Source organism: Sporobolomyces koalae, assembly GCF_050403365.1.
Source record: "Sporobolomyces koalae JCM15063 DNA, S_koalae_JCM15063T_v1_ctg3, whole genome shotgun sequence".
Classification (NCBI taxonomy): Eukaryota; Fungi; Basidiomycota; class Microbotryomycetes; order Sporidiobolales; family Sporidiobolaceae; genus Sporobolomyces; species Sporobolomyces koalae.
Window position 1 is genome coordinate 605,653 of NW_027481768.1, and position 19,263 is coordinate 624,915.

Sequence of the window (19,263 nt, forward strand, 5' to 3'; positions counted from 1 at the left end):
ATACTCTCAACGGATTCGAGGGCCTGTTTATGAATGTCCGAAAGCCGAATACTGCGAGGACTATGAACGAGGATCGCGAGAGGATTGTCCTCGGGGAAATCAAGGCTCAGGTCTGGAAAATAGTGTTCCCCCCACTGAGATCTGCGCGGCACCTCTCGGCACGAGGTGGGACAGACTGTCGCGTTCCGGATTGGTTTGAACTCATCACGCTTCTGCTACTTCGTCTACGCTCCTGTGTTTCTATTCAAGCAAGACAGCGACTATCGCATCGGCCGCTGTGCTAGAACTTCGCATTCAGTACTATCGCACCCCGCATCTCGAACCGATTCACTCGACCTACGCCAGGTAAGAGAAACATGCTTACAGGTCCCGAGATCGCCAAACACAAGACCGCACAAGATCTGTGGATTATCATCAACGGACATGTGAGTCGCAAGGCGCTGTCACGAACAAAGGTTAACACCCCTCGAATTGACATTGTTTGCTGCTTTTGATTGCAGGCATACGATTTGACAGGGTTCGAACATCCCGGAGGACAAAAAATCTTGCTCAAATACGCTGGCAAGGATGCGACGGAAGAGTACGAACCGATTCATCCGAAAGGAACGATAGAACAAGCACTCGCACCCGAGAAACACCTAGGTCCGGTCGACATGACCACCGTCGACAAGGTTGTCGAGGTCGTCAAACCTGCCCCTCGAGAAGACGGTGCGGTCCGACCGAGCTTGAACAATTGTCTCAACTTGGACGATATTGAAAGAGCTGCAGAGTACGCGTTCTCCTGGGTATTCGAGCAGGGGACCATGCTGAGCCTTTTGAATCCGATCTCAACAGACAATTGCTCAAGACTAAAGCATGGGGTGCGCTCACGGATATTCCGCGGTTTCCCCTGGTGCGCTTTCGAGCTGACCTCGCCCTCCCTTTTCTTTTTACGAGCAGCGTACTACCGCTCTGCTGCAGATGACGAGTACAGTGAGTGCTCCTCTACAGTAAATATTCTGACTGAGTTTTCGAGCTGAACCTGGTTCATCGTCCTGTCACAGCGCATCACTGGAACCGACAGTCGTTCTCCCGAGTTCGACTTCGCCCTCGCGTCATGCGTGACGTGTCGACTGTTGACCTGTCAACTCGCATTCTCGGTCACAAGAGTTCGGTACCGTTCTTCATTGCTCCTGCGGCGATGGGAAAATTGGCACATCCAGACGGAGAGAACGCATTGGCGAGAATTGCGAATCTCCATGGTTTCCCTTATGTCGCAAGTCACGCCGTTCCTTTCAAACTAAGTGTCAAGAGCTTCACCGTCCGTCTTGTCGAATAGGTATCGTCAAATTCGTCAATCTCGCTCGAAGAGATCGCTTCGCAATCACCTCAGAGTCTCCTCTTTTTCCAGGTGCGTCTCTCTCATTCGTGTGCTCTCCGTTGTTGCTTGCTTCGACTCATCCTTGAACGTCGCCCGATTGTCAGCTTTATGTCAATAAAGATCGCAAGAAAACGGAACTGCAGTTACAACGAGTTGTCCAAGCTGGATACAAAGCCATAGTTGTCACTGTCGATGCACCTGTGGCGGGCAAGCGCGAGCGAGACGAGCGGACAAAGCTCGAAGCCGAAGTGGTCGAGGATCCAAACATGAAGCAAGCCGTCGAAGCTACCGCGCCTGACGCCCCCGATCGCACTCTGTCTCCTCCACAAGGTATCGCGCAGACCCTCGGAAAGTGAGTAAATCGCCATTCTCATTGATTTGGAAACAGTCTTACTGACCCGACTTGCCTAGCGCTCCTGATCCTACCGCCTCGATCGCATCGCAAATGTTCAGCTACGTCGATCCGGCGTTAAGCTGGCCAGATATCGCTTGGATCAAGAAACTCACAGGGCTGCCAGTCGTTGTGAAAGGCATTCAATCTGCCGAAGACGCCGCGCTCGCAACTCATCATGGAGCTTCAGCGATCTACCTCTCGAATCACGGTGGTAAAGCGGACAAATTGCCACCAGATTCGTTGTTTCGAAACTGAGAACTGTTATATTTTTCTTGTTTTCAAGGTCGTCAACTGGAGGGAGCGCCATCTTCGCTCGAGACTCTGCTCGAGATTCGAAAGTACGAACCTTGGGTACTCGATCAAACTGAAGTGTGGGCCGATGGAGGAGTACGGAGAGGAACCGATATCATCAAACTGCTCGCCCTCGGTGCAACCGCCATTGGGATTGGTCGACCCTGTAAAATACCCACTCTATGCTCGAGATCCTCCGCGATGAGGCTTCTGCTCATCAGATTTTTCCTTTTGCCTTCGAAACAGTCATGTACTCGTTGACATTCGGTCAAGAAGGGGTCAACCAAGTTGCTACCATCTTGAGGGACGAATTGGCTCAGAATGTTCGCTTGGTCGGGTCAACCCAACTGTCGCAGCTCGAACCGACGATCGTGAACGCGACCGAACTTGAACGCAATCTCTATTCTGGACCTTACGACAGTCCAGTAAAAACAGTACTCGCCAAATTGTAAGGTTTCCGCTCGGGACCCAATATTTTTTAATGTTGTTATTGCAGACTGGCGATCTTGAGCCCGATGAGTTTGACTTGTTCGAGAATGGTCGAAATGTATGCGGGATCGATGACGTGTTCGTCGATTCCCATACACAATTGTAATTGGCCGTCGAATGTGAAGCCTTCGTTAAAGTTGCCTTCCCCGAGGTGTAACCTCGTCCCAAGCTCGAGGTCTGACAAGTGGACTCGAAAGTCTGGGCAGTTGAACGAGGTAGCCAGGATACGATCCACGTCTCCAATCACTGTATGTTGCGCGCGAGGTCAGTCCGCGCGGAGCTACGGAATTGAATGCACCGTCAAGGTTCTTTTGAGAGACGACTCAACTGGAAGCGTTGATGCAAGTTTTCGGGTCTTCCCATGGAGGCGCCTTTCGTCCGTACCTCGTGCTGCAGTAGGAACATCCATTAGCGAAAGCTGAAAGATACAAAGCGAAGGGGCCATATGACGATCGAGGTTAGACTGACAGCAATCGGTCCGTATTCAGCGCGTCCGCCAGCGCGAGAAAAATCGTCCGACTGAGCTTGTCGGGTGCGAGCCGTTTATCAAATTGTCGTTTTGCGAGACGAGCGTTCCTCATGACAGCGTCGCATACCGTAGTCGCATCGGCATCGTCGAGAGCGAGAGGCAAGTTTGGTAGGTGAATTGATCCGAACGTGATCCGGATCGCAAGGTCGGCAGCAGGGTCGCTCAGAGTCTTTGGGTTGTATTCGAGAAACCGACGAGCAGAGAACGGAAAGCCTACAAGGACAGGATGGTACGGTTCAAATGGGTAGAGGGAAGTGAGCAGGTTTGTCGTTGCGAGCGCTAGCATCGAGTACAGAAGCATACCTGCAAGGAAACACAACATACAAATCAGCCTACAAGTCGCTTCAGGTGAACGTTGTGCGTGATTTACTGGGGCTCTGACGGTGCTGCTTGCATAGGTCCAAAATGCTACGCGACGTGAGCTTGTCGAATCGCACAAATTCCCATCTCGTGCTCGGTCTTGTGGGAGGCGTGTCAGAGATTATCCTCGGTATGTGTAGTGAGCGCGGGAACCGCCGCTGACGAGCGAGAATGAGGGTCCGCGTGATGGCCCAGATCCATCGCAGACGAGCCGGACTCGTTGGCAGAGGCTTGGCTTTTGTAGTTGCGTGCAGGTCTGATGGGGCCTCGATCGCGTCTTGCGAGACGTCTTCTTGTGCCTCACTCAGGGGCAATAGCGGTAGGTGATCTTCTGTTGCCAGAGGCAGTGAACTGAGAATGTCCGAATCAGGTCGGGTCGTCCGCCAGGCGCGATGGAGATCTTCCCGCAATTCGAACGGGGCTAGGTCGAGGCGAGACGCAATAAAGTTGTCAAAGGATAGAAAAGTTGGTTGCTGTTCGGGAGAGGGCAAATTGTGGTCGGATGCGGTCGCGAACAATTCGTTCACAAGCTTGAACACAGAGACGCCGTCCGAGATCTGGGGATCCACAAATGTCAGACGCTTCTTACTCTGTCGAAGAAGAACTTGAACTGGCATACTTACCACGTGCGAGAGCACCAAGAAGAAGCCGAGTGTGCCGTCCGACGAGTCATGCTCGACGAAAACGAGTCGAGCGAGACAGTCGGAATCGCTGAGCAGTACGCGCTTGCCGTTGAGGATGTACTTGTTCTGTATCTCATCCATGAGAGCTTGAATGTTCTGCGTACGCGCGACCAAGAGCGATTCTCGTGCTCTCGAGAGGGCTTCGACCGTGGTTGGCGAGTCATACTGGAATTTGCGTGCTGGAACCCCTGAGATTGAGCTGGTAGGCTCATCGTGGATGGTAGCCGCCAATAGCGGATGCTTTGCCCGCAGTCGGGTCCAGGCGAGGAGGATCCGAGTGAGGAATGAGGCGGTGTTGCTTGCTCTTGCCTTGTGTGGCCCGTCCAGCTTGATGCGGAGTCTGACAAACGTGTCAGATTGTCCGTTCTTACTACTGGCAATGTCGAAGCGCTGCTCGAGCACTCCCAGGCGACGACAGAACCGAGTCTTTTCGTGATGACGCTCGACTCGCCATTCGTGACCCGGGCGATAGCCTGGCCACGACGAGAAGCTCATGTGGATGGGCCAGACGAGGGAGACTAACAGGAGTCGAGGTTATGGCGAGAGGCAAGCTCGAGCGCGACTAGATTTTCGATCCGAGCTCTCATTTTCACAACAACAACGACAATCACTACAATTTGGCACCAGTCACCGAGTAAGTCTTCTTGAGGAATTCGCCAATCCGCTGTGCAGTGAGTCGAGGCTTCTCGTGGACGATGAGGTGGCCGGCTCCTTCGACACGCGACATGGTCGAATGCGGTACTTGGCGCTTGCAAATTTGCTCAATGTTTGACTCTTTGAGCACGGAACGGTTCTCGTCCGCCCAGACGAAATGCACCGGCAGCACAGGTGGGAGGCTCGCGAGACGTTGGTTTGCCCGGATTGACGCAGTGACGGCAGCGTCGGCAAATGTGAGCTGTTCGAAAGCGTTCGAGGTGTCAGCACATGTCTTGATCATTGAGTCATCATGAAGTAACCTACAGCTTCTAGACGAGCAGTGGTCTTGAGTGCGACCCCTTCGCTCGTATCCTTCAATCCGAACTGGCTGTACGCCTGCAACACTTGTTCGTCCCACGCTCGGAAGAACGCTTTCTTTTGAAATCCAGCGAGCGCCTCCTCTCGGGTCTTCCATTTCTGCTTACGCACGAGCGCGCCAATCGCGAGCGGTCGAGTTGAGCGAGTCGGAGGCTCGACGAGCACGGGGTCGAGAAAGATGACAGACGAGAACAGCGAGGGACAGGCAGTAGCAGCAAACGCCGTTCCGCCGCCTCCGAGCGAGTGTCCGATCCCGACAATCAGCCGGTCTCGATACTTGCGCTGCGCAGGAGAATTTGCGCCCGCAGGGACCGGGGTCGTGTTGTCGAGCTTGAGCAAAGACTGATCGACGTTGGACGCGGGCTTGAGGGTCGGCGTCGTCGCGGACGAAGGGTCGGACGGGTTTCCGTCAATGTACGAGACGAGAAAGTTGAGGATGTCTCGACCGTGATCCATCCAATTGACTAGCAATGAGTATATCAGCTAGGTCCGCAGTGCAAGGTTGCGTAACGACACTCACAGACAGGACCGAGAACTTCATCGTTCAGGACTGCCGAGTCGCCCTGTACTACACAATCGAGCGCCCAAACCTCCTCGACGGGAAGACAATTGGCTGTTTCAAGATCCTCGAGAAGCACGGAAAGCATGGGCTCCCAGACCTCTGCATGAATTGTGTCTATCAGCTTTGATCCAATCAGCTGACCTGTCACGTAACGCGAACTCACCTTTGTAAAAGCCATTCGCGTGCGAGAGGACCAGGGTCAAGCCTTTCGTCCGCCTTTCGATAGGAGGCCGATACCGATTCACCGATAGCACTAGCTGTTGCTGCTTATCGAGTTCTTCCTGGTCGTCTAGTCTGACTGGCTTGTTGAACGCTTCAACCTGAGGTTGAATCAACTGTTTCCATGCTGTTTCTGTATCGAGCCTGCCTCCTTTCGCGTCTGTAGGGTCTTGCAGCTGCTCCAAAGGTGATTTCGTGCTGCCGGGGAAGCTTCGTGGGTACGCGGCAGGTACTGTAAACGTTTCGAACGTCCATCCGGGTCGCAGTTGCGGAGGTGGGGAGCGGCGCGCGAGGCGAGGTAGTTCCCGTTCGAGAGCCTTGGGCGACAACAACGGCAGAAGTGGACCTTGTAGAACTTTGGCTTGCCCTTCGATCGGATCCAACTCGGCCATGGTGAACAGCGTGCGGAAAAGGAGCGAAACCGGCTCAATCGGGGGCGGGCTCAGCGGCCGAACGCCGGCACAACCTCGAAACCGGCTATCGCGCTCGGGAAAAATCTAGCGGTACAGCATACCGTCGCCGATGATTACGCTGTAAGTATGCAGCAGACGGCTCATAACAATCGGTGAGTTTCCAGGCGAAGCTCATTTAGGCCACAAGTCATAATCAAGCTTCAAGCTTTCGCTTTCTCCTTCGTCAGCTCCTTGCAGAAAATCTCGCTCAATTCAGTTATCGCAATAATAGCGCTTTTCTGTATATTGGAACACGCCTGCAAGTTTCTACCGCCGCGGCCTTCCAACCCGCGGGCCCGCCAGCCGTTCCCTCTTTGCTCGCCTAAAAGCATGGACGCTAGGTCAGATTTCGCGAACAACGTCGAAAGAGAGGAGACATGGAACCGCGAAACTCGCCTGCTAGCTCGTTCCCGTTCTGCCTCGACCTTGTCGAGTTCATCGAGTGTCAACCTTTCGACTATCGGACCAAACGTTTGCGCCTCGGTCCATTCCCTCCAGATCCCTTCGAGAGGCTTTGACCCTTTCCTCCTCAATTGCCAGTCGTCGGCTCCTACGAGTCCCATCTCGAGACACGATTTCTTCAGTCGAGAGATTTCTTCGTGTAGCGCATGCGAGATGATCGGGGCTGCCGATGTTGGCAGCGACAGGTCTCGTACGAGCGTCGCAGCAAAAAGCTCGGGGGTCAGACTCGAGGTGAGGTCCCACTCGATTCGATCCCGAACATGCAAGGTCCCGATCTGGACGTCGAGCTACAACCGGAGAGTGGTCGTGGGTCAGACTGGTTTCCGTACATATAGCAAGCGATTGCAAACGAGGGATCACGTACGTTGATGATGACTCGCAAATCCTTCTCTGCCATGTCCCGTTCGTCTTCTGGACTTGTAAAGGCGATCTCTGCCATCCCGGCTTGCTCATCAATCTGTTCCGAGATCTGTCGGCTCACTTCCGCTGCTTGCTCCGGACCCAGTTCGAGATCATCACAGAACGTCCGCGCGAAAGAGTCGGGCGTGATCAATTTCTCTGTCGAGATCAACGAAATCATGCCGGAGTCAGCTGGCTTGAACTCGCATGGCGTAATTCAGAAGAAATTGATGAGGGGCTCACCATGCACGTTCCAGACGAAAGAATCCCGAATCTTGAAAGTTCGATAATCGAGATCAATCTGGATGGGTACGAACGCTGCCGGAATTTCGGCGAGATCTTCCAATTGCTCCTCGGTTCTGTAGCGTGCGTTGCTCAAATCAGTGGATCTTGTCACACCACAGGCACGAAATCCTCGTAACTCACGCAGCGACGTGTCTCGTCTTGACTGCAGGCTGCACTGTGACCATGTTGCCAGGCGGCAGTACTCCGAGATACGATTTGCCGTCCCCCCATGGCTGCAAGTCTCGTTCAACAAGTGCCTTCTTCGGTACGATTCCAGGTACTCCACTCGTCCCTCGCTTCGAGCGAGGTTCGTCCGGGTCGTCGTCTTCGGGATCAGAGATTTGACCAAGTTCTGCATAGTTGACCGTTGAGCGTTGCCGTTTGCCCGCTCCTGGACCAAGTCCTATCGGAGTACTCGTGCCTGACCCTCTGGTTGGTACGCCTCCTTCGACTGCGGCCTGAACGGCAGCAGCGGCGGGGGCGAGGGCCGACGGTTGCATCAACGAGCTCGTACCCAACCTCATTCGGGTCGGGTAACTCGTGAACATGCCCTGTTTGCCCTCATGTCCCGCCTGCGTGATTCGAGTGAGGGGCAAGACCGGATGCGCCGTCGTCCCGAGTTGGTGTCGCACCGGGACCGATCTCGATGAGCTGTTCGGGTTGAGCGCCGATGACCTCGAAGGTCGTGACGAGGACGATTGTGATTGCGGTTGGTGCTGGATTTGGTACTGCTTGACCGGTTTGATCGCGCGCCCGCTGCGGGAAGTGGTCGGAGTGCTCATCCGCGTCGAACTTGACGCGAGCGGCTGTCCGGGGTAGCCGTAGCCCGACATATGAAGGACCAGCAGTCGAGACGAACTCTGCCTGACGCGTTTCGTCTGATCGGTCTCCGGATCCGAGGTGGAGAAGGTCGAAACGGAACAACAACGAGGTTCGTTCTGGCGAGGTGAGGCCGGTTTCCGCGAGGTCGTAAGCGGACCGGGGATGCGTAGATCGACGCGTCGAAAAGTGTCGCTGAAGCTCTCGACTGTGAAAGCCGTGGCCGTTGAATGCGCTTTGCGGAACAAGCGCGAACGAGCGATGCATTTTCCGCATGTCAAAGTCTGTCGGTCATCTAACTATATGATGCTCGCGAGCTTCGAGTATACTCCCTTCACGTGATTGCTGTCCAGGGGGATATACGGGTTACAAAGTGCAAATATGCTTCTACGCGCCCAACCGCTTGCCTCGAGAACTCTCTGGTCGCTTGTCCACCTTGCGTCCTCGCGCAACGTAGTACTCCTGTAGAACCAAGAATCGAAACCATCGTAAGCATCTCCGTCGAGGGAACAAGCGATTCAAACTGCAGCGAAGACGAAAGGAATTGGCAAGAAGAACTTACCCAGGCTAATCTCATGACCTCGCCATCTGCCTCGTACGGACTCGGCACTTCGCTCACTCCCGGTGCCGCGGTCGGGTGCCGCAGGTATACTGCCGAACACGTCGAGAATGAAGGTTCAATGTACGGCGGGATGAACAGGAAAGGTGCGGCGAAATCGGGTAGTCGGAATCGTAGAGGTTTCGGCGCAGTGGGGGTCGCAGGTTTCGGTGCGGGAGGGACAGGGGATTCGGCAGAGACGTCCGACTCTGACGGCTCGGAAGCGGCCGGTTCTGCTGCCGGTTTCTTCGCTTTCGAGCGGTGCAGGGTCACCACAGCTTCGGGTTCGACCGAAATGAGATCTCCCGGTTGCAGCTTGATGTTCGCATCAGTCACCTACAGTCATATCCGAGCCAGTATCAGTCGACCTGTCGTTCCGATCGTTTTTTGGGAATGAGACGGGGGAGAAGAGCTTACTTTCTGACCGTTCAATTTGACCTTGCCGTGCACGACCAGTTGTCGCGCCTTGTACACGCTGTCGGCGAAACAGCATCTGAACACGACCGTATCGAGCCTCTTCTCGACTTCGGCAAACATCATGCTCGCGAGTGGCACTTTGGCTTCTCCCGCCAACTTGTTCCCGACGATCGGAGGCAACCCGTTCGGGAGGTACCCCTTCTTGAACTTTTGTTCCGGGATCCAATCTCCGTGGTACGCGCGCACGAGTTGCTTGGCTTTCCATTTCTGCTGGAACATGGTCAACGCCGATTTCGTGAATTTGGTTTCGGCTGTCGGCGGGCCATACGAACGCTGGTACAGGTTGTACAGGTTCGCAGGAGACCAGCTCTGAAGAGCACCATCACGAGATCGAATGTCAGTTGGTCTGGTTGGATCGAGTCGGGTCGTGTGCGAGGCGACAAGCGATGCGAGACTCGGATGAGAAGCGAGCAGCCAGCGAAAGAGTTCTGCTCACCATGCGCGGCAGGCATTTCACCAGATGCGTAGGGTTCTTGGCACGGTGTCCCATCGTGAATGTGCAGCACCTGAACCTTGCCGGGAGGGATGTCGTGCCGAGGAGGTTGCAGATCAAGAAAGTTGGTTTGGCGCGCTACTCTCGCGGCTCTGTCCCGCAGCCTCTGTTCAATGGCATGCTACAAGCGCTGACAATGCAGACAATCCATCTTCTACGCCCAGCCATCTATAAGACCCGAATCGCTCACTGTCCGCCCAGTGCCCTTGCCCATCCCGAATACTTCCCGTCGCGCGATCCCTTCGACAACCTCGGCGATCGCAAGGGAAGATGTCAAGCCCGGAGACTCTATACCCTGCAGCGAGATGAATCCCGGCTGCGGGTGAGTGATCGAGAAATCCACTGCCGTTTCTCCCGGGCCAGACAGTTTCGGCCGGATGCCAGCATCTGTGATCCCCCTCAAGTCAGCGAACAGAAGACCGTAGACTAGCCGGCGCAGGAGCAAAAGACTCACAATCGGGAGAGAAACCGTCTGCCGTAACGTTAGGCAAGAACTTGCGCACCTCGCGGATCGCGAGCTCCATCCTCTCTTCGTCTGCGGCGAGATGCTGTTCCCAGAAGTCTGGCACATCCTCTCCTTCTTCTATTGGTGGCGTCAACCATTGTACGTCGGGTCCGAAGCGAATTTCGTTCTCGAGACTCATGGTCAAGTGCGTTCCCAGACCGGAGAGCGATCTATGCCAGCGGCAAATCGCGTCAGCGAGGAAGCACCAATCTCCAGCTGCGTGCGACGTACTTGTTTCCTTCGGGACACGGGTACAGCAAGTGACTGACATTTGCGACGCCAGGCCCGCGATCTGATTTGTGCCAAAGTCAGTTTCGATTTCGAACCGATTGGCTGGCTGTCAAGCTCACAGGAAAAGTATGACCCCTTGGCAAACTGCAATTTCAGCTGTTTGTCATCTGGCAGGATTTGGTTGAGTACGTGATGTGCGCTGGACGATGGATACAACATCAGCTTGACTAGTTTCATCGAAAAGTTAGGGAGGGACGAACTTGAGCCCTGCAGCATTAACGATAGCTTTCGCAAGGACCGCATTCCGATCGCCTTCGCCGCCGCTGCCGTCGTCTGTGACTGTCTGGACGACCCATCCGCTCTCGCTACCGTCGCCTCGTTTCCCTCCGCCCGTCGCTTCATGCCGGTCTATCCGGACCACGCGTGTACCGCATACAAGTTCGCCTAGTTCGCTTTCCGTGATTTCTGCCAATTGAATATGCCGTGATTGATCAGCGGCCCGTCGCGAGCTTGGATATCGCAAAAACGGATCACACCTTGTTCGAGGTTCGTCATGAAAGCGTGCGAATCGATAATGCCAGTTCTGGGACTCCTGAGCGCACTGACGACGCCTTCGCCAACGTCGGGCTCTAAATTCCGAACTTCTCGGCCCGAGAGCCATTCGAGCGGCACGTCTCCGATTTTGTCGCGACGTAGCCTTTCCGACTTCTGCAGTAGATTCTGGAGGTATCCCTCTTGTTCCTTCGACGTTGCCAGAATGAGCTTCCCGGTCTGTCGAAACGGGATCCCTCGATCCTTGCAACGCGAGTAAAGGAGGTCGCGACCTCGAATGCAGAGCGCGGTTTTGAGACTGTCGGCAGCGTAGTAGATCCCCGAATGAATCACTTCGCTGTTGCGGCTAGAAGTCTCTTGGCCAATCTGACCATGTCTGTCCAATCAAGTGGGTCAGCGATAGATGCAGGACTGTGAGGGATGCGGTGTGGGGTCAGAAAGCGTACCGCTCGACGAGAAAGGTAGTCTTGTTCGCGAATGACTTGGTCAGTCGCTCTGCGATGGCGAGTCCCTATGCGTCGATTTGGTCAGCATGAGACTGCTTCGGATGCGGGTGGGGTCTCGAGGGGACTGCGAGCGCGACTCACGACCACACCGCCTCCAATGACGAGCGTATCGACCGCTAGCGCTGGCTCAAGGTACGGATAACGCTTCCGGAGAGACCTAGACATGGACAGTCAGCGCGGGCAGGAATGTCGGAAATCCCAATTGTATGCTGTAATGCATTTGAGACGTTCTAATTCCGTAATAAGTATTGAGATTGCATTGTATTATTGGGCGCGACTCCACTTGGATTCAATTTCCTCTCTCTCGCTCTTTATCGTCGAGTTCGAGGTGTACCGCTCTGGTCCTCATATGGTCTTGCTCGCCTTAAGCTGTCGGATTCTCCGCGTCAGGTGACGACCGGAATCTTCTGCACAGGCCTTTGACCGGACCGGGTTCCGGACGCTCCCGCTTCTTGGCAGCGGCGTCATAGCTACAGCCTCTCCTCGACTAGCATGGTCTTGTCCAAGTTCTCGTGCTCGAGAGCCCGCGTGAACCTCTTCGACACCAAGTCGGATGACGCTGATCCAAGCTAAGGGATCCACGAAACACGTTCCTTGAGCTCGAGTCAGTTTTCGCTCACAGGTGCCCTTTCGCTCTCTCCTCTCCCGGTTCCTCAACCATTAGCTCTCCGAAATCGCAATAACCTACGAAGCTCGAATCATGCCAGTCACGACTATCGTGCGCACCGTGCTCTACAGCTTTGCCATTCTTTTGGCATTGGCGAATCTGGCGATGTGTATAGCATTCATCGTCTATTGGAGCGAGGATCAACCCAGGTGCGCATATTGCTGTGAATGATCTGCGGATTTGCTCTCAAACTGATCCTGGTGGACATCTGACTAGCTATTATCAACCGAGTGCAGTGTTGATGGCCGCTTCCATCCTGCTTCTCTTGACCCTACCCATTCTGTACGCAAGACTGTGTCCAATTTTAGCGAGTCAGAGCTTTAACAAGGGACTCGCTGCACAGACACTTTGGTTTCCATTCACGACGCAAACAAGTTGGTGTGGTCGGCTCTCTCGCATTCGAGATTGCCGCAATTTTTGTGCCCTGGGCTCTGTACCTCGGTACGACTGCTTCATGCCTGTACATCAATTCCAGCTGTGCCCAATTGACGCTTTTTTCCCCAAATTAGGGGGATCTGCCACGACCGCGGCTGAGTTTCGAGAAGATTTTCGGGATGACTTTTGCGTCGAACTCTACGCCTGCACGTTTGCCAAGGCGATGATGATCACAGGCTTCATCTGCTGGGCGTTCCTCAACGGTCTCTTGTTCATGTGTGTGGCGTTTGGGATCCAGACGCGGGTGTGGAACCGGCCTCTCGACGAAACCGTCCGAGGTGGACCTGCGCATGCATGTATTCCCTCGAGGCGAGAGTCTATGGCGACGTCTCATGGGGAATCGACGCAGATGAGTAACGTTTGAGCCGGTCCTGCACTGCTGGAAGCGAGGAGGTCAACGAGCGCTGCAGCAAAATCCTTATCCGTTTCAACTCGTAGCTATATTCCTTTCAGATGGCAACACCTTGGAGTCTGACTTGGTCAGTGATCCATGTACAAGATCCGACTGTGAGCTGTACAGCTGGTCACTACGGCGAGACGCCGCACGCACCGCGCATATTGGAGCCTTCTCAACCTGGGCACGAGTGCGAGGCCAACGAGGTTCGAGCCTTGTAGGCCCTCGTTTCAGCGTTGATCGCGATAGCGATGCTGCTCCGGCTGATGAATCCAGATGGAGAAAGCACAGCGAGACGAGCTGGCGAGTAGAGCGAGGAGAATTCGTCACCAACACCGATGGACATCTCGGAGTTTCTCGTCTTTCTTGCCTCTCTTTCCCTTGCCGCCTCTCTCTCTCGATTGCTACACGTGTCTCGGAGGACTGTCTTGACAAACTTTCACCCAGTCTTCGCCTTGCTTAGCACGATGCCGTTTGTCACTCAGCTTGCACGCTCGATCCTGTACGGGTTGACCATCCTGTCGGCTATCGTCACGTTCTCGCTCGCGGCCGCCTTTATCGCACTCACCGAGTCCCATCTCAGTCAGTACGTAGCCTTTTTCTCCGAGCCGCCACATCCCCTACGACTGTGTCCGCACACTGTCGGCTCGCTCATAGCGACCTTTTACGTGCCTAGCTTTTGGAGGGGCTCTGTTGCCTTACTCGTCTTCGGAGTCTTGGCGTCCCTCGTACTGCCGGTCTTGTGGATTTTCGGGATCGGCCGTCGCCGCCGAAACCTGAGCCGTTTCACTCTGGCTGAAGCGCTTGCAAGTCCCATGTTCAAGCTCCGTTACCGCTCGCTACCTCTAGCGTTATTAATGATCTCGCTTGTGCTTGGACTGCGAAAAGGGCCTCTTTGCGTTCTGGTGTCTCTTTTTGGGCAAGTCTTTAGCAGATCTTCGATTGGCGCAAGCTCGCTTGTCTCGCTTGCTGATTTTGCAATCGTCCGTATCGACAGCGGCGAGCGCCAAGTTTGCATCGACCTACCACGCAACTCGATTCGATGGCTGGGGACGTCGTTGCCGAATCGGACATCGTCTGTGCCCGACCGGTCGAGCGCTTCACGCGTTCGGTTGAATCACGTTCGGACTCCTCTCGGTTCTGTTGCCCGTCGCGATCTTGCACGGACTCATGCACGAGAGGAAGAGGAAGCGTGAAGCCCAAGTCGGGATCGAAGGTACGCGTCAAGTTTCCGGAACGAATCCTCCGGTGGCAACGACCGCGCAACTTCATTCGACTCCTTCTGGCATGACAAGCGGTACTGGAGGAACCGCTCCGAACCCCGGCAGTCAGAGAGTCCCAGTCGCCACTGAAGCTACGGTCTGAAACCAGACCACCCCTCAATCGCTTGATCAGTCCCCACACTCTGATTCTCCAGTGTCTGTAGCTCTCTCTCGAGATTGTTCGATTCTCTGTCAGTCTCCAAGGTGCTCGTAATCGATCCTGACTTGCTTCTCAGAGGTTCTCCATCCGATCCTCGTTCTGCGACAGTGGCGAAGAGAGAGCGAGTTACAATTTGTTTCCCCTTACACAAGGTTCCCAAAGTCGAAAGAAAAGAAGCGACACGACTGAGAGGATGATTGATGAAGATGAATGCTAATGATGGTTTGGAAATCGAGAGGTTGGGTACGAAAAGAAGAATGGACGACTCGAGCAGCCCTCCGGGTATCTTTTTTTTCTGGTTCTTGTTGTTGTTATCGATCAACTCCTTCGGTTGCTCTCTTCAATCTATCAGAGAAGTCCGGAAAAAAAGGTTTTCCGTCAGCTGCTGATCCTGAAACTGAGACGAAAGAAGAAGAAAAACCGCCTCAACTCGTAAAGCATGATGTCTGCCCAAATCCAACTTCCAGGTACTGGCAACGGGTGCAACAAATCTCGGAACAAGTGTTCTTGACCCAACATGAGTTTTCCAGATTCGTCAATCCTCAATCGATGGTTCAACCCGAGATCTTCTCCTTCCGAGAGTGCGGTCGATTCTTGAGAGGTCGTTTGCGAGAGAGCGGGAGAAGGAGATCGAGTGAGGGAGGAAGAGGAAGTGGTTTGAGACAGTCGTAGGTCGGAAACGACTTTGCGCGCGAGCGAGTCGAGTTGGAAGACTCGCTGTTGGAGGGATCAAGCGAAAAAAAAAAGAAAAAAAGAAAAACGGTGGTTAGGCTCATGATGGGGGTATCTGGGACATTGAAGAAATGTTTGCTCACCGGGAAAGGCGCATAGTTGTGTCTCGGAGGATGATGCAAACTCCTCCACAGCAACGTCGGACCGTTCTTGGCTTTGCCATCTTTGCCCTTGAAACTCGTAGCGGCGTGTTGCATCGCCTTGCGAGCCTCTCGTTCCCAGGTCTGCTCGCGAGCTGCAGAGAGTGGAGTGTACGGGATCGGCGAGTCTTCCGGGTACGGTCGATTCGGGAATCCCGCTGCGACAAAGTCCTCTGATTTTCGACGCAAAACGGGCCAACAGGGATCAGCTTCGAGGATCGTTCCAATGATCACGAGGGATTGGCAAAACACTTGATGTACCTTCTGTGTACTTGCGCAAGTCCCAGTAGCCCGAGTTGAGGATGACGAGATCCGGGTGCTCAATCTGCGGTCGGTCGAGATACTTGGCGAGACGAGGCAACAAGGGGAGCGTAATGTGATCCATCCGGTCAGTCCAGGTCGCTGCATGATTTTGAACAAAGGGCATGAGACACGTTTGCATTCGAGGGTAGCGCCAACGAAAAAAGCGGGACAAACCTGGAGGATAGTACCATCGTTCCATTTCGAAAAACTCCTCGGCGCCTTGCAAACCCCACGTGAACACGTTGATCAAGGTCGTGCCGTACTCTGCGATGTCGCACACCCACGGGTTGGTCAACTCCCACCCTTCAGGAGGTCTCTGCTCCCACTGCGCCTCGCGCGCCTTCCTCGCGCTGTCCGCTCCCGGTCGTTTCCACATGGGTGGACTCGCTCGATGTTCGGGAGTGATCAATTCGAGCTTGCCTCCAACAAACTCGCAAAAGTCCTTGAGGTGGAACCGGTCGATTGAATCTCCATGCAGGAGCACGGTCCGGTTGCGGAACCAGGGCAAGAACGAACGAGGGTTCGGGGTTGCGCTCGAAGCGTCTGGAATCAAGGGCAAGGTGTCGCCCGGTGGCCGGTACAGGTCTTTAAGTAGGTTCGACGGTCGACAGCGAGAGTCGTACGGGACCCATTGCGTGTTGGTGACGGTTTCGAGATCGACAGCGAGACGTCCGTTCGCCTCGAACGGGTTGCAGGCCCACTCTCCATCGTCGTTCGAAGCTGGCCTGCGCAACGAAGTGGTCCACCCTTTCGAGAGTCGTTCGAAACTGTCGCCAAAGTATCCCCCGCCCGTCTCCTTGCGATCTCTGCTGGCGCTTTCGTCGCCGCGCTGCTCAGCTTCACGGCGAGTCGTGTTGTAGAGTACGAGGGATCCGACGACGAGTCCGATCAGGGACAAGTACCCGGCCGGTCGTTTCAGGAGCGCTCCACTTGCGGCCTTGCACCTCGCGAGCGATCCACGTTTCGCTCTCCCTCCTGTCCCGCCTGCTGCTCCTCGAGCGTGAGAGGGATGCCGAAGGTGGGAGTTCCCGCTCGACGAGAGGGCGGTGTACTGAGCCGAGGTCGAGGAAGTCGTCGCAGTCGGCAATTGGGGCGATTCGGCGCCCATCCCGTACCAGTTTGTCACAGGCGAGCTTGTCGAGTTGAGCCGAGCTCTCGCCAGCTTGCATGCAAATCAGGAGCCAAAGTGTTGCAACGATCGAGTGATAAAAAGAGGTTTGGATAACAATTGCATTACAAGCGCGAGATTACACGCGCTGGAATACTTGATCTCGAGCCTTTTCCAACTCACGCCGCATCCTCAACTCGCATCAGCCATGGTTGTAAGCACTGTCAACACAGTTCTTGCCAGCTTGTAACGTGGTTGACCCTTCGTTCGCGCGTGTTGCACCCAGGCCCGATTGACTGCTTCGCTCTCCCAAACTTTCGTTCGATCGGCACTTCCCGTCCGGTACGTTGGCACGCTCACTCCCACACCTTGTCCTGTAGTTAGCAAATCGAGCTGGTCAAATTGACGTGTTGCTTGGGGGGATCTCTCGCGATCAGAAGAGCCGCAGTGCGCTTCTCGACTTCATCAATTCAACGGGCAGAACCGACCGCGACTCCCGCAGCCCCGCTGTCACCCAAGATTGCTTCGATCGTTGAAGACATTTCGAAATTGACCCTCCTCGAAGCGGCTGATCTCGTCGACGCGCTCAAGGTACGTTACCAAACCAAACCCCTCTTTCCGAACATTCAATTTCCCGAGACTCTTCTTTAACTTCTGGGTCTCGTTCGTTGTGGCCAACAGTCGAAGCTCAACATTGTCGACATTGCCCTACCCGCCGCTTCCGCCGCACCTGCTGCCGCCGCACCTTCCGACGCGGGTGCGAGTGCCGAACCTGAAAAGCCGAAAGAGAAGACCGTGTTCAATGTCAACTTGACCAAGATTGACGCTGCACAAAAAGCCAAAGCCATCAGGGAAGTCAAGGCGATCATGACGGGCATGAACTTGGTAGAGGTGCGTCTTCTTTTCCAATGTCTATTCCAATTCTCCTTTTCCTCGCTCATGCCAACATCTTTTCGATTTATTTTCGCAGGCCAAGAAGTTTGTCGAGTCGCTTCCCAAGACGTTGAAGGAAGGTGCGACCAAGGAAGAGGCAGAGAAGCTTCAAACTTTGTTCAAGGCGATCGGTGCCGAGGTTTCGCTCGATTAAAAAGAAAAAAAAAGAGCTGTAGCTTGCCATTTCAACCTTTGCAGAGCATTCCTTAACGATATTGTAAAATGCCCCCATCTATGTGCGGACACTCTCACTGATTCTCAAGAAGAGAGAGAGAGAGAGAGAGTTGGGACGAGATGGTTTTATGATTTCCAGGACAAGTCCCCTGCTATCTCAAAGAACCTCAGACGAGTTTGGTCTGTTTCTGTCTCTGCAGTTCTTGCCATTGTTCCAATCGTTGTCGTTTCCTCTCTTCCGCTTCCCGATCAAGAGTCTCTTTGACTTCGGTCCAATAACTCAACTCTTCCTCCTCCTCCTCTCCTTTCGCATCCTGTACTCGACGGTTTCCGATTCGGTCGACGAGTGGTTCTCGTTCGACATCTTTCGAGGTTGTTGTTGGTGGTTGGGTGGTAGAACTCGGAAGCGCCCATGCCGGTAAAGTAGGTCGATTCTCTCTCAAAGTAGGTCCTAATCGATGAGATAGCGCCAAAGACAACGACTCGATCTATTTGAAGGATTCCCAAGTTGGTTCAACGCTTGATGAATTTTTGGAAGAAAAAGAAGAGAAAAGAACGTACGTCGTCAACTTGCAGCCATTTCATGATCCCATAGATCCCGATTCCAAACGTCGAGAACGTGATCAGAGTCGCGATCCCGAGTGCTTTGGCAGCATATACAGCCGGGTTGAACCCATCGTCGACTACGAGTTCGGGTTCGACTGCGGTTCCGTCTTCATGCAACTTGTCTTGTCGATCAAGTTCTTCGGCGTATCGAGTCGATTCTCGAGTCAACGTTGGGTTGGGTAGAAAATATGAGCTTGCGGGGATCCGACCAAAGGTTGAACTAGTAGACGACGAGTCGAGAGGTCTTCGTTCGAGGAGGAGAGAAGGGAGTAATCGACGAGGTTTTGGAATCGAAACGAGATTCGGATGTAGGAACGAAGGAGGAGGTGCGACTTGGGACCAAGTGTTGGCTCGAAGCTTGGAAGCAACTTGAGGAGGCGGAGGAGGAGAAGGTGTAACGATTGATCGAGGTCGACGAACAACTGGTGCAGCAGTCGAGACGGGACCAACTGGGGTAACAGGAGTTGCCGTTTCACTCTTCTTGGCTCGTTTGAGCAGACTGCCTCCTGATCGACCCGTTACGAGCAACGTTGTGCCGAGCGAGACGAGAAACACGAGTGTGTACTTCTTCTGATCGGCGGGACTCAGCGATGCCCAGAACCCATCCTGTGGTGCTGGTTGCTTCGAAGGCTCGGGTGAAGTGGAGCTGGGTGCCGACATGGTGTTTGG

At 54.3% G+C, this 19,263-nt stretch overlaps 10 protein-coding genes across 10 annotated transcripts; 3 read left to right on the plus strand and 7 right to left on the minus strand.

Moving 5' to 3' along the window:
* Positions 1–356: 356 nt before the first annotated feature.
* On the plus strand, positions 357–2,497 carry JCM15063_005142 (FMN-dependent alpha-hydroxy acid dehydrogenase; the record flags this gene model as incomplete). Its single annotated transcript, XM_076676245.1, has 10 exons — positions 357–425; positions 501–769; positions 835–860; positions 940–972; positions 1,044–1,255; positions 1,319–1,390; positions 1,465–1,712; positions 1,814–1,965; positions 2,038–2,211; positions 2,292–2,497. The coding sequence occupies 10 exons, from the start codon at positions 357–359 to the stop codon at positions 2,495–2,497; spliced, it is 1,461 nt and encodes a 486-aa protein (XP_076536783.1).
* Positions 2,498–2,532: 35 nt separating this feature from the next.
* Positions 2,533–4,601, minus strand: JCM15063_005143 (uncharacterized protein; the record flags this gene model as incomplete). Its single annotated transcript, XM_076676246.1, has 5 exons — positions 2,533–2,780; positions 2,863–2,924; positions 3,003–3,366; positions 3,434–3,980; positions 4,047–4,601. 5 exons carry the CDS (start codon positions 4,599–4,601, stop codon positions 2,533–2,535), a joined length of 1,776 nt encoding a protein of 591 aa, XP_076536784.1.
* A 115-nt stretch (positions 4,602–4,716) lies between these two features.
* Positions 4,717–6,293, minus strand: JCM15063_005144 (alpha/beta fold hydrolase; the record flags this gene model as incomplete). The annotated part of the gene is made up of 4 exons (XM_076676247.1): positions 4,717–5,001; positions 5,067–5,584; positions 5,641–5,781; positions 5,846–6,293. The coding sequence occupies 4 exons, from the start codon at positions 6,291–6,293 to the stop codon at positions 4,717–4,719; spliced, it is 1,392 nt and encodes a 463-aa protein (XP_076536785.1).
* A 327-nt stretch (positions 6,294–6,620) lies between these two features.
* Positions 6,621–8,332, minus strand: SFH1 (Sfh1p; the record flags this gene model as incomplete). Its single annotated transcript, XM_076676248.1, has 5 exons — positions 6,621–6,675; positions 6,750–7,102; positions 7,180–7,373; positions 7,458–7,573; positions 7,641–8,332. The coding sequence occupies 5 exons, from the start codon at positions 8,330–8,332 to the stop codon at positions 6,621–6,623; spliced, it is 1,410 nt and encodes a 469-aa protein (XP_076536786.1).
* Positions 8,333–8,705: 373 nt separating this feature from the next.
* Positions 8,706–9,883, minus strand: NAM9 (mitochondrial 37S ribosomal protein uS4m NAM9; the record flags this gene model as incomplete). Its single annotated transcript, XM_076676249.1, has 4 exons — positions 8,706–8,780; positions 8,881–9,252; positions 9,334–9,702; positions 9,830–9,883. 4 exons carry the CDS (start codon positions 9,881–9,883, stop codon positions 8,706–8,708), a joined length of 870 nt encoding a protein of 289 aa, XP_076536787.1.
* A 157-nt stretch (positions 9,884–10,040) lies between these two features.
* Positions 10,041–11,845, minus strand: JCM15063_005147 (NAD(P)/FAD-dependent oxidoreductase; the record flags this gene model as incomplete). The annotated part of the gene is made up of 8 exons (XM_076676250.1): positions 10,041–10,273; positions 10,341–10,561; positions 10,623–10,683; positions 10,742–10,821; positions 10,883–11,087; positions 11,159–11,550; positions 11,621–11,685; positions 11,762–11,845. The coding sequence occupies 8 exons, from the start codon at positions 11,843–11,845 to the stop codon at positions 10,041–10,043; spliced, it is 1,341 nt and encodes a 446-aa protein (XP_076536788.1).
* A 535-nt stretch (positions 11,846–12,380) lies between these two features.
* JCM15063_005148 (uncharacterized protein) lies at positions 12,381–13,956 on the plus strand (the record flags this gene model as incomplete). Its single annotated transcript, XM_076676251.1, has 6 exons — positions 12,381–12,496; positions 12,564–12,629; positions 12,691–12,788; positions 12,857–12,998; positions 13,640–13,758; positions 13,853–13,956. 6 exons carry the CDS (start codon positions 12,381–12,383, stop codon positions 13,954–13,956), a joined length of 645 nt encoding a protein of 214 aa, XP_076536789.1.
* A 953-nt stretch (positions 13,957–14,909) lies between these two features.
* Positions 14,910–16,881, minus strand: JCM15063_005149 (uncharacterized protein; the record flags this gene model as incomplete). Its single annotated transcript, XM_076676252.1, has 5 exons — positions 14,910–14,943; positions 15,029–15,315; positions 15,414–15,643; positions 15,732–15,872; positions 15,948–16,881. The coding sequence occupies 5 exons, from the start codon at positions 16,879–16,881 to the stop codon at positions 14,910–14,912; spliced, it is 1,626 nt and encodes a 541-aa protein (XP_076536790.1).
* Positions 16,882–17,089: 208 nt separating this feature from the next.
* MNP1 (mitochondrial 54S ribosomal protein bL12m MNP1) lies at positions 17,090–17,968 on the plus strand (the record flags this gene model as incomplete). Its single annotated transcript, XM_076676253.1, has 5 exons — positions 17,090–17,095; positions 17,168–17,223; positions 17,319–17,472; positions 17,563–17,772; positions 17,852–17,968. The coding sequence occupies 5 exons, from the start codon at positions 17,090–17,092 to the stop codon at positions 17,966–17,968; spliced, it is 543 nt and encodes a 180-aa protein (XP_076536791.1).
* Positions 17,969–18,155: 187 nt separating this feature from the next.
* On the minus strand, positions 18,156–19,254 carry JCM15063_005151 (uncharacterized protein; the record flags this gene model as incomplete). The annotated part of the gene is made up of 2 exons (XM_076676254.1): positions 18,156–18,476; positions 18,550–19,254. The coding sequence occupies 2 exons, from the start codon at positions 19,252–19,254 to the stop codon at positions 18,156–18,158; spliced, it is 1,026 nt and encodes a 341-aa protein (XP_076536792.1).
* Between the last annotated feature and the right edge of the window lie 9 nt (positions 19,255–19,263).